This window comes from Astatotilapia calliptera, chromosome 16, assembly GCF_964374335.1.
Source record: "Astatotilapia calliptera chromosome 16, fAstCal68.1, whole genome shotgun sequence".
In the NCBI taxonomy this organism is placed as follows: Eukaryota; Metazoa; Chordata; class Actinopteri; order Cichliformes; family Cichlidae; genus Astatotilapia; species Astatotilapia calliptera.
The window spans coordinates 11129532-11146713 of record NC_137437.1 but is presented as its reverse complement, the minus strand read 5'-3'; the positions used below and the strand labels follow the sequence as shown (position 1 = coordinate 11146713).

General features: G+C 39.7%; 4 protein-coding genes across 4 annotated transcripts; all 4 read left to right on the top strand.

The window, feature by feature from the left end:
* The first annotated feature begins 1767 nt into the window (after positions 1-1767).
* c9h2orf80 (chromosome 9 C2orf80 homolog) lies at positions 1768-6200 on the top strand. Its single transcript, XM_080290304.1, has 8 exons — positions 1768-1948; positions 2036-2117; positions 2207-2289; positions 2520-2610; positions 2749-2826; positions 2932-3019; positions 3971-4071; positions 5949-6200. Exons 1-8 carry the CDS (start codon positions 1908-1910, stop codon positions 6015-6017), a joined length of 633 nt encoding a protein of 210 aa, XP_080146430.1. The 5' UTR covers positions 1768-1907; the 3' UTR covers positions 6018-6200.
* Positions 6201-8179: 1979 nt separating this feature from the next.
* LOC113007370 (gamma-crystallin M2-like) lies at positions 8180-10004 on the top strand. The gene is made up of 3 exons (XM_026143844.2): positions 8180-8335; positions 8602-8844; positions 9612-10004. The coding sequence occupies exons 1-3, from the start codon at positions 8324-8326 to the stop codon at positions 9885-9887; spliced, it is 531 nt and encodes a 176-aa protein (XP_025999629.1). The 5' UTR covers positions 8180-8323; the 3' UTR covers positions 9888-10004.
* Positions 10005-10585: 581 nt separating this feature from the next.
* On the top strand, positions 10586-12402 carry crygm7 (crystallin, gamma M7). Its single transcript, XM_026145873.2, has 3 exons — positions 10586-10831; positions 10909-11151; positions 12052-12402. Exons 1-3 carry the CDS (start codon positions 10823-10825, stop codon positions 12322-12324), a joined length of 525 nt encoding a protein of 174 aa, XP_026001658.1. The 5' UTR covers positions 10586-10822; the 3' UTR covers positions 12325-12402.
* A 696-nt stretch (positions 12403-13098) lies between these two features.
* LOC113008105 (uncharacterized) lies at positions 13099-16760 on the top strand. The gene is made up of 6 exons (XM_026145264.2): positions 13099-13154; positions 13353-13595; positions 14677-14946; positions 15677-15733; positions 15834-16076; positions 16384-16760. Exons 1-6 carry the CDS (start codon positions 13101-13103, stop codon positions 16657-16659), a joined length of 1143 nt encoding a protein of 380 aa, XP_026001049.2. The 5' UTR covers positions 13099-13100; the 3' UTR covers positions 16660-16760.
* The last annotated feature ends 422 nt before the right edge of the window (positions 16761-17182 follow it).

Sequence of the window (17182 nt, the reverse complement as noted above, 5' to 3'; positions counted from 1 at the left end):
TACCACAGTTTTTGCTTGGTCGTAACATTTTATTTTGTTGTATTTGTCTGCGACACCTTTAAGGCCGGTCCGCGGAAATACTGTCTGAGATTAAGCCTTTCCTTGGGGACCACTGGATTAAGAGATAAACTATCCAATCTCATCTGATAGAATTCACATCTACTTGCTTTGTTCCACTAAAGTATGTTTTGGTATTAATTTTAAAGGATTGAAATGGCTATTTGTCCCACGTCAGTTTTTGCATACTAATCGTTAATAACAAAATTTTGCAAATGTATTAAAAATCAACAACTAAAATATCTAATTTATAAAGGTATTTAGACCTTTAGTTGAGAAATTTTTGGAAGCCACTTTGCGTTTTGGTCTTGTGTTGCCTGTTTGCATAGATCATTCTGGGAACTTAACCAATGCAGAGGCTCGTTGGGCACATCAGTGAGCAGTCCTGCAGGAAGACGACAGTGCAAACTTGAGCCATGATGGCTTTGAGTGCCGGCAGAATGGTGACTGCCTATAGACCAAGACCTTAAGTTGTCTAGAGGATTTGCACGCCTGGTTGCGGACAGTATATCTTATTTCCCATGACAAAACTTCTTGAGCTCCTTCACATAGGATGGGTGGTGTCAGTAAACTGGCATCATAAGTCTCTCTAACGCAGGGGTCTCAAACTCCAGTCCTCGAGGGCTGGTGTTCTGAAACCTTTCCACATGTCCCTGTTGCAACACACCTGAATACAATTAGTAGGTCATTAGCAAGAGTCTAGAACTTGACTGAACTGCCACCTCAGCATGCTCTATACTTCTATAGAGTCCTGGTAATGACCTATTAACTGTATTCAGGTGTGTTGCAACAGGAACACATGAAGTTTCAGGATACCGGCCCTCGAGGAGTGGAGTTTGAGACCCCTGCTCTAACGTGGTCTGTAGGTTTAAAGCACAGGTGTTAAAGGGCCAGTGTGCTGCAGGTTTTCGATGTGTCCTTGATCCAATCCAACACAGCTGATTCAAATGGCTAAACTACCTCCTCAACATGTCATGAAGTTCTCCAGAAGCCTGGTAATGAACTAATCATTTGATTAAGGTGTGTTGACCCAGGGTGCTATCTAAAAGCTGCAAGACACCAGCCCTCGAGGCCTGGAGTTACACACCCCTGGTTTAAAGCATTGGCGTTATACTACCACTACCTTGCTTCACTCTAAGGATGGTATCAGCACACACACTGCCTCTAGTTTATTAGTGCAAAGAGTTTATATTTTTTGTAATCCTTTTCCATGTGCTCACAGAGGCCTTTCAGAGCTTTCTGACAAACACAAAAGCTGATACGGTACCCTGTTAAGGAATTATATTCATGTCAAAAACTGCTGGTGAGAAAAAACGCAGCCAGGAGCAAATAATTTCATTTCATGGGTGCAGATATTCATTGCCACTCAATCAATTACATTCTTTGTGTATAAATTCAATAACCTGCAGGTGTAGAACTCAGCAGCCACACACATAGAGAAGCCATCATGCATGCAACATCGAATTCTATAACTTTCTTGCACAGTCTTCTGTTTATCGAGGATTGGTTCCTGGTAAGTTGGTCCTTTCCCTGGTGTGCACTATTTCTGCTCAAACTGGCCAGATGCCCATCTCTATGAAGTCTCCCAGTGACTGGAGAATTCAATAAAAATGAACAGGAGGCACATCAAAGGGTCTGAATATGTTAACTGAAACATTAAAAGCATGGTTTCACATTCAGTTAGGTTACATGTTGTTAGGAAAATTACACTTTTATCATTCAAAAATGAATAAAACAACAAATTGCACAAAACTCTGAGGTGACTAGTTAAGATGTAGAAGATGTACTGTGGACTCTACATGTGTTGATTTCTCTGCAGGAGTCCTAGATGAAAGGATTTCATTCAGAAAATGGAGGCAAACAAGCTCAAAAGAGATGTTGAGGCCCTTATGTGAGTGGATGCTAAAATGTTACAAAGCATACCGTGCAGTCGGTAAGTAAACTGGCAACTGGTTCATTTTCTCCTGTTCCCAAACAGAGACAACTACATTGGACAGAAACTTAGGGAAGACGCCTTTGATCCGAAGGGCAAGGGAACTTTCACAGCGCTGGATGACTTGGTAAAAACTCAGCAGAAGCAACCAATGCTAAAATAATGTTTTAATGTATAACTAAGTAGAGCTGGCAACTTCTGTGTGACATGTTGTAGGCTCACTATGATCTTGCAATCAGTGTTGCCCTTTGGTGGCTGGAGAAGAAGGAAGGACGACATGTGCTCGACAGAGAGATCATGTACGTTTTCTGTTTTTTAAAGTTAAACGTTCTATCATTGATAATCCTGAATTATGTTTATTATGCTCACAAAATTTAGTAAAAATTAAATAACAAGTATAAAAATAAACAAAACTTTGGTAAAAGCAGCTGTAATAACACATGATGCCGTACAGTGCTTTTACAAAGGCAAATGAATAGAGTCAGTTGGTGGATTGGTTGCCTTTCATCACCTTCCTCCTGCACCACAGTGGAGCAACATGCAGTTTAGGAAGTGCCCAGTATCCTAATCGCTTAGAGCGGGAGGCTATGATCTTGTCATCCTTTGCTGGGATTATTATGGTAAGGATTTTTACATGTAAATGCAACTTTTAATAAATCTAAAAGCTGAAGGTAAACTCTCGAAAAACCTTCCTGAAAGTACTTTGATGCACTTAATGCCTAAACTGCTTATTTTAGCTGTTGTGTGTTTCTGTTTAGAGTAGCCTGCCAGTGGAGGAAATCTTGACTCTGTACAGGTGTAAACCAGCCGCTTCATACCCCAACCAGAAGTCCAAGGTACAAAAGTGTCCTAGTTAGGAAAGTGGCTGCAACTGTTTTATCCTTTTTGAAACATAATTTTGCCTAAAACATTTCATTCCTTTTTCTTTTTCTTAACCCAAGGGCTCAATTGTCTATCCCATCACTCTGTCCTATCATCCGTTTGCAATACTTGGATCCTACAAGGCCGTGTACCACTCCAAGAAACACAGTAAGTGTGTGTTGTCTGGTTTAGCCTTTATGGTAGTGACAAGAGAATAAAGATACAAATTGTTTCTCAAATGGGAATCAAATAGATTTCTATACAATTAAACTGCTTTGTACAACCAAAGCGGGCGCGAGTTGCTGGCAACTTTAATACAGTCTATACTTGAAACAAGTCTCAAAACGGAGTGCGTCTGGTGCTTGGCAAGAATATTTAGATTTTATGAGTACATATAAAATATAAGCAACTTAAAATAAGATTTTCTTTTCTTTTTTTTACTCTTTCTGGAGACACACTCCTCAACAGATAAATGAGTATAGCAAAACCTCTCTGACCTCTTAGTAGTGTACTCAGCAGTATTTATCTTGAGTTTCCTGGGAAACTTTAAGTAAAAAAACAAAACAAAAAAAACAAAAGCAAGAACTTTTCCTTCTTTTGAGTTTTAATCTTCTTTGATCTGTGTTTTGTTTCTTTAAACAATATAGACAACATCATCAACAATGTACTATTCTGTCTACATGAACTTTTATGACTTCTGTTTTGTTTTTTCTTTGATTTTTTGCAAAAAGTGCTCTTTTGCCAAACGTTATTCTTTAAAAGTATTTATCAGTTTGCAGAATGTTTGATTTTTGAGCCAAGTAGAAATATAAGGAATACAAAACAGAAGCACTCAAACATGTACTTCAGTTCAGTAGTGACTGAGTAAAGCTATTCTGCAGACTCAGGCTGACTGCAATTGACAGCAGTTATTTGCTGGGAGGCAGGTTTGCTCCTACCAGGTGACCAGTGAGCAAAAATGGTTTCAAACCAGTTGGTTGCTTCAAATGCCAAATGTGAAAGAAAATTCATTCCAATCATCCTGGGAGGTTTTTCAATCTAGTGTGACTGAGCCATTAATATTCTGAAGGACTGTTTTTTGTTTTGTTTTTTGAAAACCCCAAAACGAAACTCTTGCAGATCAGAAGCTGAAACGATGGCTGTCCGGGCAGACAAAGGCAAGTGCTCCACCGAAGCAAGTTTCATCTTCGTTTTCCACTTCATCTCAGTCCTTCATCAGTGTGAGTACCGTATCTGAGCAATCACCATATGTGTGGTAGGCAAAATAAGAACTCTAAAAGATCTCTAAATACCAAGGAAAAATACTTCAGTAGTCAGTACAAATCATGTAAATGGCTCCTGTGTTTCCCATCATATACCATATACAACATGCAGATATGTTTTAAACTTTTAACCACTTGCTAAACTCAGCTGCATACTCTGTTTTATTAACACCTGCTGCTTACTAAGTCTCGTTGTGTGCAACCCCCACCTCCCCCCCCAATTACAAATAAAGACAAGCAGCTTTATTTCAATGATGAAAGTAAAGTGAAGGTTGCATCTTCAAGAGACAGTAGCTTCAGCACATCAGACACACCTCGATATTTAATAATCTGACATCAAGCAGATTATTAAAGACTGCCTTTATTGTACATAGAGCCAAATTAAAATAATACTCTATGGTGCCATGGTATAAGACAAGATGTTGACTAAAACACGAGACGGTAGCACGTAGAATAAATAAAATCACACCTTTTAGGTTTTTTTCTTATTTAACATCCGCACCGCCTGCTGAAACAACCTTTTGCTAAATCTGGACGTGTGAGTCTTGGCCTATAACACCTGCCATAGATGATGGCCCGGGTGAGTGAAGTCCTGGACAATTTTGGTATTTCTGCTGAGGTAGCGTGATATGGCACTCTCCTCCAGAAACAAGCAGTCAGTTCTTTTCTGTGCAGTTCTTATCGCTCATTCCTGCACTTTCTTTTGGAAGTTGCAGTGGTGTTGGCCGACCAGGAGAGGTCCTCGTATATGAAACCCCCAGGATGTCTGCACCCTTCCTACGCGTGCTCCATTTATACAGAGGGGCAGAACTGTGTCATATTTCCTCCACTAATAATGCAGTTGTCTTTGTGGTGATGAGTCTCTGGTTATTCACCAAGAATCACTCAGATAGTCTTCATAGCTCTTCTCTGTATGCTGACTCATTTCTTGTGATAAGCTTAATGATGGTTGTGTCTAATTTAATTATGGTGTTATAGGAGCGGACAGGTACGCAGTGATGGAGTAGTAGAGGTGAGGACCTAGTTTGACTGTCTGTGAACGGCTGGTGAGGAAGTCTTTGGTCCTGTTGCCGATGGGGATCGAGAGGCCAAGTCATGTAGCATGCTGATTAGCATGTCCACAGGATGTCCAGCTCTGTGTTCCAGGTGGTTTAGTGCTGTGTGGATGGTGATGGCCTCTTCGGTGGGTCTGTTAGCTTTGTGTGCAAACTGATGTGAGCTAAATGTGGAAGAGAGGCTGGTTTTGATATGATGCAGGACCAGTGTCTCAAATCACCTCTTAATCAGTTAGGTAAATGTAGCTGACTTTATGCATTTCTAGAGCTGACTGACCTGAACGCACATCCTATTCCTGCAGAGTGAATCTATGAAATCTTTTGGCCTCAAATTGGAAGAAGAAACAATTTAGTTCCTCCGTGTTGCCATTCAGATGTTGCAGATGTTCCCTTTGTTGTTGTAGTCTTCATCAGACCTTTCTTGAGTTGTTACATGTCAGGTGGTCCTCAGTGCCACTGTTGTAGGCCCTCTTAGTCTCCTGTAAATACAGTTTGGGTAATGCGGTTCTTTTTTTCTTAGTATTCCCACATTTCCCTGACCTCATGGCATTTTCAGTCTAAGTTAAGGAAAAGTGATTAGGAAAAGCGATAGGAAGTAATTTTGAAATGTTCAACATCAGTCCAGAAATATTTCAGAGAAAAGACTAGGCTTTGAAATGGCCAAAGCCAAGAAGGAAATATTTGAACAGTAATTTCTTTTTCCAACGTCTGCATTGAAAATCCTCTGCTGCCACCCTGTGGATCTAAAAAGACCTCCCATACGCTCTGCTTCACTTTTAGGAAAGCAGTGATGTTCACCAGGAAAGGACTGAGCACTATGAAAGCTCGCAAGAGTCTCTGCACAACTGACGTCAACCTCCAGCAGCTGCCAGAAGTAGAGACATTGAGCTGGAGCAATAATACTAACATGAAATGGTAAAACTGCTCAGTTGAATGTTAACGTACTCAACTAAAAATGTCACTTAAACTCAAAAATGCACTTGAAGTACTCAGAAATAAAAGAGACATAAACAGAGAAGTATTTTCTGTCAACTGGGCTCTGTGTTATTTGATAATGCATTATATGAATAAGTTGTTACTACATTCAATGTCATGCTTTAATGTGTTTCCTTCACTCTGTACTCCTCGCAAAGTGCCATACCAGACTGTGTTGGTGGAGTTTATGCGATTATGGAGGTCTGATGACCTGAAGCACAACTCCATGCTTCTTGGTCAAACAGCCTTTGGTGATGCTGGAGATGTGCAATGACTCAAACTACTCACTGGAGTCAGAGATTTTTAAAAATATATTATTTACCCAGGAAAAATACAACTCTTGGAGTTAAAAATGGCTTGTCCTCACCAAGAAAGACACAGCTCATACACAAGGTCAGGGTTTACTGATTTTCATATTTGATATGACCTTGACCTAATTTTCATCAAAATTAAATTGGCTCAACCTGTCACTGGTATCTATCTGGACTGGACTTCTTTAAGTTGTTTGAAGACGTTTTTATTTCTCATCCAAGAGGTTTCTTCAGTTCTAAAACCAAAAGGTGGAGAGTCCCGGATATTTAAACCCTAGTAGGGATTGGTAAATGGACTGATCCTTATATAGCAATTTTCTACTTTATCTGAGCACTCAAAGTGCTTTACACAACTTGTCACACCAGTACTTTTCCCCCCTAAGCACTTACTATCTAACATTCCTACATACCCCGATGGATGCATCAGAGAGCAACATGGGGTTAGTATCTTGCCCAAGGATATTTGGCATGTAGACTGCGATCAAACCGCAAACCTCCCAGTTAGTTAGTAGGTGACCTGCTCTACCACCTGAGCTACAGCCACCCTCAGGATCGATTCTGTGAAGGGTCGTTGAAAAAAAGGCGTGGGTCATTACCAACAGAGGTTTCGGGAGACACCTGTGTGACAACCTCAACCTCTCATGTACCTATTGAAGTCACCTGATGAGTTGGGGTTGAGGCGCCTGGGAAGGGATCTCAAAACTGGATTGTAGGTGGCAGACAGTGTGTCGTAGGCCTCTGTTCAATGACGGTCATTCACAGTAGACATAGAGGCCTGTTTCAGTCCTTTTTCAAACCATCTTTCTTCTCTGTCCAAAATGTGAACGCCGGGAACCTTTAAAAGAGTCAACTCTATCCTTTAGGTGCAGATATACAGCTGAGCCTTGTCCCGTCGAGGTGGCATGCGTTTGTGGAGTGGCTGTTTGGTTTCTCCCATGTACAAGTCTAGGCACTCCTCATAGCATACAGCAATATAAGTTTATGCTTTTGACAAGATTCACTTATTACCTGTTAAACATTCCAGTTTTGTCTTTGATGAAAACAATGAAATCATTTTTGTTACCTCGGGTTATGTTATTAATTTAGAGAATCAGTTTGTGGATAAATGATTATTGTAGGTTTGTTACCTTGCAGTATAAACTACCCTGATGCAACTGTTGTTGCGGCTATATAAATACAATTGAATTGTTATAGAAATGTAAGAAAATCTCAAATGATTGACTTTTAGAATCAGTCCTAATCCATGCCCAGTAATATTTAGAAGCATTCGTTACCATTGTAAGAGAAAAACTGGATATTTGGTATCTCTTTACAATTACATATCAGATTGTTTGTAGAGTTACTAAAACTGTCAAATAAGTGTACCTGAATACAAACTCCAAAGTGACACAAAGTAAAAGCACCTAAATATCACTTTGGTACTGATATTGACTTTACACTGAAGGTGCCTGGTCCCATTTTCCTCATACAAATAAAACACACAAATCCACATTTTTCTTTTTTGGAATTTCTGCAAATGTTTATAGAGGCTGATTCATTTTGTGATTACCTCTGACATTCTGCGAGCAAAGATTAATCTCCTTGATGAGTGGATAAAATGTGTCTCTAATGTCCATATCAATAAAGAGGGCACAGTGGGTCAGTAATTTGCCTGGTAGGACTTTTGCATTGATGATTCAGGGATTTTCGCTGTATGCGCAGGATCAAGACTCTTGGCAACGATGCCAGTACGTTAAATCCCCACTCATTGAAAAAACAGCTAAAGTGGGATCTGCTAACCCTTTGATTGAGGTTTATATAGCGGGGCTCTGGTGCCGCTTTGTGAGACCACCATTTTTCTGTAGGTGACTGGCTCCAGCACACTGCAGGATGAGTAGTAAGGTAAGAGAGATTCATTTTGTTTAGAAGTGGGCTTCTTCAAGCTGACAAGTTGTGTTGCAGCTTCTCAAATAATGATTAGGTTCTAAAAACTAAACTGCCAGACACACCGACAAACTGACAGTGCCTTTAACTGACTTTAACAACCCATGACATGATCAACACTACCAGAATCACACATACAGGCTCGACTGAAATCTGTAGTACAGCATCACCAGACTTGGCTGTGACTGCCTCTGTCCACCCTCCTCCTCCTCCCCTGGCTTTAGATCATATTCTATGAGGACAGAAACTTCCAGGGTCGCTCGTATGAGTGCGACACCGACTGCCCTGACATGCACCCCCACTTCAGCCGCTGCAACTCTATCAAGGTGGAAAGTGGTTGCTGGGTGCTGTATGAGAAGCCCAACTACACTGGCTACCAGTATGTTCTGACCAGAGGCGAGTACCCAGACTACCAGCGCTGGATGGGCTACAACGACACCATCCGCTCCTGCCGTACCTTCTCCTATGTGAGTGAACAGGAAACTATGTGCAGTTAATACTATGAAAAATGTCATTTGAGAATTACATTTTCTGACTTAGAAGTGGTTTTATGTCATTATTTAGATGATTAAACCACTGATTTTTACTGTTTTCTATGTGCACAAGCCAAATAACATGATTAAAATATTAGATATTTTTTCCTTCCAACTAAAGTTGCACTTTAATAAGAGTTTAGATTTAGTTGCTGAAAAGTGCTTTCCCTGTAAAGAATCTACATGAAATAGTTCAAGGTCAGGTGTAGGAGAAGGTAATGTTTGGCAAACAAGTAAATAAAAGTCAATTATAAATGTCAAATAAGTTGTTGTTGTTGCTGTTTTCTCATAATTATGACACATTGTAAAACTGTATTAAATCAGGTTCCATGTATTATCTGTATATTATTATTTTTTATTTTAAGCACGTCTATGTTTAACTATTCTTTTGATGTGGCACGACAAATAAATACCAGCCTCTGACATTACTTAATGAAATTTTATTTGCTCACATGCAGATATCACTGAACAAGGCCAATGTAGGCCAACATTTAGATGATATATTAATGCAGTCCTACAAATTTAAAATAAAAAAAACCCCAATGGTTTTGACATTTTTTTTTTTTTAGACACATTTATTTTTTAAGAGTAAGCTATGTCAATTTCCAATAAATCTTCCCCTCACACACACCCATACAGAGCTGCAGAGGTACTGATGCTACTCTAATTTTGTGTTTTACCTTACTGCTATGTTCATCCAGACCAGCGAGGGGCCCTACCGCATGCGCATCTACGAGCGACCCAACTTCCAGGGTCAGATGATGGAGTTCAGTGAGGACTGCGAGTCGGTGCAGGATCATTTTCGGAGCCGTGACATCTATTCCTGCAATGTCATGGACGGCTACTGGACCCTCTACGAGCACCCAAACTACCGTGGCAGGCAGTACTTCATGAAGCCCGGGGAGTACCGCAAGTTCAGTGACTGGGGGGCCACCTGCGCCACCACTGGCTCCTTCCGCAGAATCACAGAGTTCTAATCTGGATTGAATCGCTATAGAAAAACAAAACGAAATAAAAATGGTAACGTGTCTCAGCGATTGACTTGGCATTATTAAGATATAACTTCCTAAATAAATGGAGCTGTTGTTAAACTACTTTCTGTGCTTTCTTTGTTACTGACTGATTTAACTAACATCACATGAAATGACACATAAATTTTGTGGAAACATTTCCAGCATTTAAGTATCATCATTTATTATATGGACATTCCACACATTGACACATTTATTTGAAACCTTAATAGTTTCCTGTGCCAGAATGAGCCTTTATCTCATTTTGACATACTTGCACATTCAATAAGGAGGTTGCCATGTGGCATTAATATAATTAAAATGAACATGGCATTGTTCTGCTTAATTTTTACTGCATAAAATTTAGTGAAATTGCAGCAGAGAGTTTTAGAACACACTCACTGGCACGAGTGTCTCTAACTCTTTGTAATAAGGTAATTATTTACTTTCTGAATTCTCCTGATTAAAAAAAGGGCTAATTTTTGGTGTAATGTTTGTTGGAAGTACGGTTTTTAGTTTTTCTAGTAGTCAGTCTCACTCCTACAGAAAATTATAAATCAATATCAACACACACCAGCAAAAAGAAACGTTTTATAGGCATTTACTCACCCTTCATACTCTGAATCCAGCCCATTTAAAGCAAACACATGAAGATTGAAAGACCTGTGACTGTTCCAGCGCCTGCACATGTTGTAGCTCTTGCTGGAAGCTGTATGGCATCTGTTAACCTGAACACAGGACATGACAAACAGGAGTGGGAAGACTCTTGTAATATTTCTGCTGACACCACGCCTCATTTAAATAACACCAACTGCTCCTAAAAGGGTATTGTATATAAAGATGGAAGCTAATTTTAGGATTTAAAAACGCAGGAAGAAGTTTGACCAACAACAGCAGGCATTATGGGAAAGGTTTGTATGTCGTTTTACATGACGGATATCTGTAGATCAAAAATGAGCTTACATGCCTTTTTCTGTCCCTCGGTCAGATCATCTTCTATGAGGACAAGAACTTTGGAGGCCGTTACTATGAGTGCATGAGCGACTGTGCCAACTTGCACTCTATGTTTGACCACTGCCGCTCCATTAGAGTGGAAAGTGGCATGTTTATGATCTATGACCGTCCGGGCTACGCGGGAAACCAATACTTCATGAGGAGGGGAGAGTACTCTGACTACATGGGCATGACCGGCATGAATGACTGTGTCAAATCTTGTCGCATGATCCCCTCGGTAAGAACCTCAGTAAAATACCATCACTGTGTCATACTGCATCTTAACCTCTTACAATAATAGATTCAGCGCACAGAAAAACATACACAAACTATTCAATGATTTTCTTTTTCGATTAAAAAAGTAACTACTCTGAAATTAGAAATGAAGGTGATTTCACTTAAACTAAAGAGGTCACTGCTGACTGCTCCAAAGCTGATAAAGTGCTGCTTTTGTGCTCTTCTGTTAATTCTAATGTTTTAAATTTTGCTTGCTTGTCCTCCAACATAACTGCCAAGCAGCAGACTGTATACTTGACTTTTAGCATGTAGCATCAGCCAATAAATGGGCTAATTTTGCTACAGCAATCTGTGTTCAGAGGTGTTTTTGGTTTAAAAAATATAAACTATCCTATCCCACCAGAGAACTTTTGTTTTCTGGGTAGAGGACCATGATGTAATATCCTTTTCGTCAACCATAGTAGCCACACGCTAGCTTGTTACTGTCTTTTTTCTCCCGTTTTATGGACAGTGGCAAGCTGGGTAAATTGTTAAGATGTATTAGAGTGAAAATCAGTCTGTTAATTGCACTGGTTTACATTATCAGATACTTGTGATACTTGTAATACATAATACTTGATATTAATATTTCATTTTTAAAAAGTATGGTGGTACTGGTATGTTAACATTAATTAACACGTACCATGCCTACCAGTGGTGTAGAGTAGAAATGGCCTAGAAACAGGCATCAGTGTTTACTCTCTTCTTTTAGTGCCAGTATCTATGCTAAGCTAGGCTAAGCAGCTTATTGCAGATATTTTATTAGGTATGTGGTGCATCATCTAACTCACAGCTATGCACATGAACAGATTTCACAAAAAACAAACCTAATGTGACCGTTTGACTTTCCTGACCTCTGCAGCACAGTGGCAGCTTCAGGATGAGGCTGTATGAGCATTTCGACATGGAAGGTGGAATGATGGAACTGACGGATGACTGTCCTAATCTCATGGACCGTTTCCGCCTCTCCAACTTCAACTCCTGCAATGTGATAGATGGCCACTGGCTGATGTATGAGCAACACCACTACAGGGGGCGCCACTACTACCTCTCACCTGGCCATTATAGGAGCTTCAGCAACTGGAACGCCATTAGCTCCAGGGTTGGGTCCATCCGACGTCTCATGGATTTATAAAGACGGAAGGACAGTTCTTGTGAAATGTCTACTCTTTGCCTTGTTTTACACACTGAATAAAATGGCATCAGTGCTCAAGTGTACTCCGTTTTGTTTTTGCTCTCTGCATCTAGAGGGCATCTTTCCCCAGGAGAATGTGCTGGGCTTGTGGCCTGACATCCTAACTCTCATAAGAGGATTGAATAAAATCATTCAAGCACTAACACTTTTCTCACCCAGGCTCAAGTGTTATCTATTGGACCTTTGTGTTTGTTTAGACATGAGCAAATATCCTACAAATTAACACAAGCATTTTGAAAGGTTGTCAGTAAAAATGTAAACATTGTTTCTATTTTGGTCAGAAATAAAGCTCACCACCAGATGGCAGTGGTAGAATAAAAATTACATAAAACACAAACTATCATTCTGTTGACAAAAACACAGACAGACTCATTTCTACCATGGGAAAAAATATTCTAATCAAGTAGCTCCAAACAAAACAACTGGAGGTTTTTATGAATGTAAACATTTAGAAGATATCTTGGTGAACGTGGGTGGAGCATAAACCCTCAGTCTGAGGTAAATTTTAGCAGTGCAACAACAAACAGCACCCATTCAGAGTTGACATTGGACCAGTCAGCGCTCACCTGTACATACATAATCCCCAAACATCTCTTCAGGATAACACAACGGCACAAATGCCAAAGATTCCTGGCATTACAATATGAATGACACGTGCAGAGTCTGCATTTCACATTCACTATATATGTAACAGGTTTGAGTCTTCAAAGAGCTGGATGGATCATACAGAGACTACGCACAGGGCAGGAGAAGCAGCCAACATGGGGAAGGTAAAAATGACAGTTTTGGGCAAACAAGCAGGTGGGGTACGAAATGCTAATAGGCTTCCTGAGTGTTCACAACTTGTACCGAGATGTCCATTAAAACCATGAAAATGCTTGTAATACTCAAGCAAATATGATAATATTTGTTTCCAATGAACATATTTGCAGTGCAAACACTGAAAAATATATGATTTGTATGTTTAGATTATCTTCTATGAGGACAACAACTTCTCTGGGCACCATTTTGAGTGCTGTAATGACTGTGAGGACTTGTTAAGCCGACTCAGCCGCTGCAACTCAATCAAGGTGGAGAGTGGTTGCTTCATGATCTATGAAAAACCCAATTACTCTGGTAACCAGTACTACCTGAAGAGAGGAGAGTATCCGGACTTCCATCACTGGATGGGTGTCAACGAGTCTGTCAGCTCCTGTCGTCACATCCCTACGGTGAGCTACTGTTAGTTGGCCAAACCCAGCCTTATACATTCGCTAGAGTTCACACTGCCTCTTGATAGATTGTGAGAATGTAAACTAACCAGACCTAACTTTTATTGAAACAATTTTTAAACCTTTGTTTTTAAAATGTATTTCAAGATTTTGCAAACACTTTTTAACCTACAGGTTTAAAAACAGTCTCCATTATAGACTCATTTATAATCTTAGCTGCCGTTCTGTTTTTAATATTTTCTAAGTAATAGCATATTATGTCTAATTTACTTATTCCAAGCTGTTATATAAATCAAATGGATCTTTATACAAGAGGGTGCATCTTAATTGTTGCTATTGATCTTCCAAAAACAACTGTTGTAGGACTAATTTTGCCTTTGGTGTAATATATTTTAAATGTTAGCATGATTTCACTGTTCTTTCACCTTAAAGAAAGGCTAAATCAGTATTTGAATTTAATTTTACTTTGGATTTTCTTTGAAGAAAATGTAAAAAGAGGGTAACTTTTACCATGAAAATGGTCAAATCAGATATGAATACATGACGTTTTGCTAATTATAACTTTATTTAAATAACTACAGAATTAGTCTGCTCTATAAATGCTGACACAAATCTAATGCCTATCAAAACACTTTATAATGAAAATATCCATCCAGTCAATCTGTACCACAGTTTTTAGAGTCTTGAAGATGGGCTGGCCCAGGTACTGGATTTCCACTCACAGGTTTTGCAGACTCTAGTTGTAAATGAGCCATTAACACATGTTTTAAAGTCCACTTTAACTATTTTTTGCCTTCACTTTTTGTGCAATCTGAGGAAGTGGAACTGTATCTTTCATTTTGACCAAAGTAGGTACATTAGCATGTTTAGCTAGGTTAGCTAGCAAGCTAAAAACATATTATTTCATTGTCGTTCAAAAAATCAGTTTCCCAAACTCATTCAGTATTATTTCCTTGTAGCAAAATAGAAGATTCCATAATTACATTCGAGAGTCATTACAAATATAACAACTTTTTTTTTGTAGAGGTAGTTCCTGAAGGTGCAGCTGAGTAAATGATGACCATCTTTGATTCAAAACTAGGAGCCTGGGATGTTCAACATGCGCCTGTATGAGCGGATCGAGTTTGGGGGTCAGGTGATGGACCTTGTGGATGACTGTCCCAGTGTCATGGATCGCTTCCACGTTAATGACATCTTCTCCTGCAACGTGAAAAATGGCAACTGGCTCTTCTACGAGCACCCAAACTACCGGGGCAAGATGTACCTGATAAGGCCTGGAGAGTATAAGAGGTTCAGTGAGTGGGGTGGCAGGAGTGCCAGAGTCGGATCCATCAAACGCATCATGGACTATTGACCACTTTTGGTAGTTGCCAGAGCTACATGAACATTTTAGAGAGCCTTCATACTCAGATAATTATGCTTGCAACACTAAAGAAAGAAACAGAAAACAGTTTTTGTCACTTAATCAAAATACTACTGTCCTGCATCAGAACATTCCCTTATGTAAAGCTTGGGCTCACCATTGGACTCACCATTGTAATAAAGCAATTGCAAAATGGAGTCGTCATAGTCCATTCAGTTGTGAGGAGGACCTCATTTATCAAAGCATGATTTGTTAGTACTGTAACGTTTCAAACAAACAGATTAGTCCATGGTGGTAACCTGATCTGAGTAAGACATTTTTGTAAGTCCTTCATATGAAGTCATAGCCAACATGTTTGATACTTTAGAAATGTTGACTCACATAAAAAAAAAACCCCAACAAGCAAACAGCTGGCAGCTTGTGCAAATTATGTGCTGGCTCTATTAAATATCAGTATTATTCTGCTGATGTTGTGCAGGACTATGTGACTATCATCCTATTGTACAACAGCATTTTCGGGAAGAAATTGTGATGAACATGGAGGAAAGAACAATAACGACACACACCAAGAGTCATCTATACATAAACAGATTTTCCTATCTGCCCACCCCCACTTGTGATCCATCATCACTGTGGGGATATATTTAAATGACAATACTTTATGCTGTGCAATCACACAGCAGTCCTTTCTTTCTTTCTTTTTTATAAAGCACAGTAGCTTGGCTCAGGGACAGCACTGGTAATAGAGTCTGATGCCAACACAACCATGGGAAAGGTAAAGAAACTAAATGTTGTGGTTTTACAAAACTCCTGTTTTTGTGGCTTCTAACAGCACTCTGTAAAAAAGTGTCCGTGTGTGCCTGTTGCTTTTGCAGATCATTTTTTACGAAGACAGAAACTTCCAAGGGCGCTCTCATGAGTGCAGCAGCGACTGTGCCGATCTTCACACCTACTTCAACAGATGCAACTCCATCAGGGTGGAGAGTGGCTGCTTCATGGTGTATGAGAGGCCCAACTACATGGGCAATCAGTACTATCTGAGGAGAGGAGAGTACTCTGATAACCAGCGTATGATTGGCATTAATGACTGTGTCAGATCTTGCCGTATGATCCCACAGGTAGGTCATAATGACTTGCTTTAAGACTCTGTTATAACCCCATAATATCCATCAGGTTACCAGAAACCCATATTGGGTTACTGCTAAATGGGCAGATATTCAGAAACTATAAATTGATAGAGTTTACTGAAAGCTCTTTTGCAAGATGTTAATAGACAAAAATATTATATTAAGGGACTAGTTTTTAAATCCTTATAGGTTACCCGGTCAACTCTTGCTTTTCAAAAATGTTTTAAGTAATTAAATGCATGTAAAGAAGGACCTGATTGGGGAGATTATAAGAGTTTTTTTTTAATTTCTTTGCTAGCACCAGGGTTCCTACAGGATGAGGCTTTACGAGCGTGCTGACATGACCGGGCAGATGCATGAGCTGGTCGATGACTGTCCAAATGTCCAAGACCAACTCAGCATGTCTGATTTCAACTCCTGCAATGTGATGGACGGCCACTGGCTACTGTACGACCAACCTAACTACAAGGGCAGAGTGTACTACCTGAGGCCTGGAGAGTATCGGAGGTACAGTGACTGGGGAGGCATCAGCCCAAGGATCGGCTCCATCAGAAGAATCACTGACTTCAACTGAAGTCAAGCTTCATTTAAATGCATCTTTCAGTGACTTGAATTGTCTGTATTCCCAATAAACTTTAACTGCTTAATAAAACAAGCATCTTTTATTTCCATGTATCACTACAAAACTTCATTAATATTTTGCAAAGGACCCTTAAGATGGCAGATGAGTTTTTTCTTGCAATCAAATGTTACAGAATGGAAAATAAGTACTCTTTGGGGCCAGTGGTGAAACAATTTATCTACCAGCTTCTGGGTAACTGGGCACTATAGTTTAATCTCCTCTATGCTTAGGCATACCATGGCAAACAATACCTCTCCCAGTTGGTTGGCTCGATAGGATTAGCTGGTCTGCGGTGGGAGAATTTATCCATATGATTAGTGTTAAACACTACGCTGCACGGTGTAGGAGAGGAAACTGATCCTGGACACCTCTGACAACAAATGACAAAATATGGAATAAACAATGTAAGAATGAGATTGATCTGGCAAAGATGGTAACATAAGCACATGTTTTTTAAACAGTTTAAATATAATGT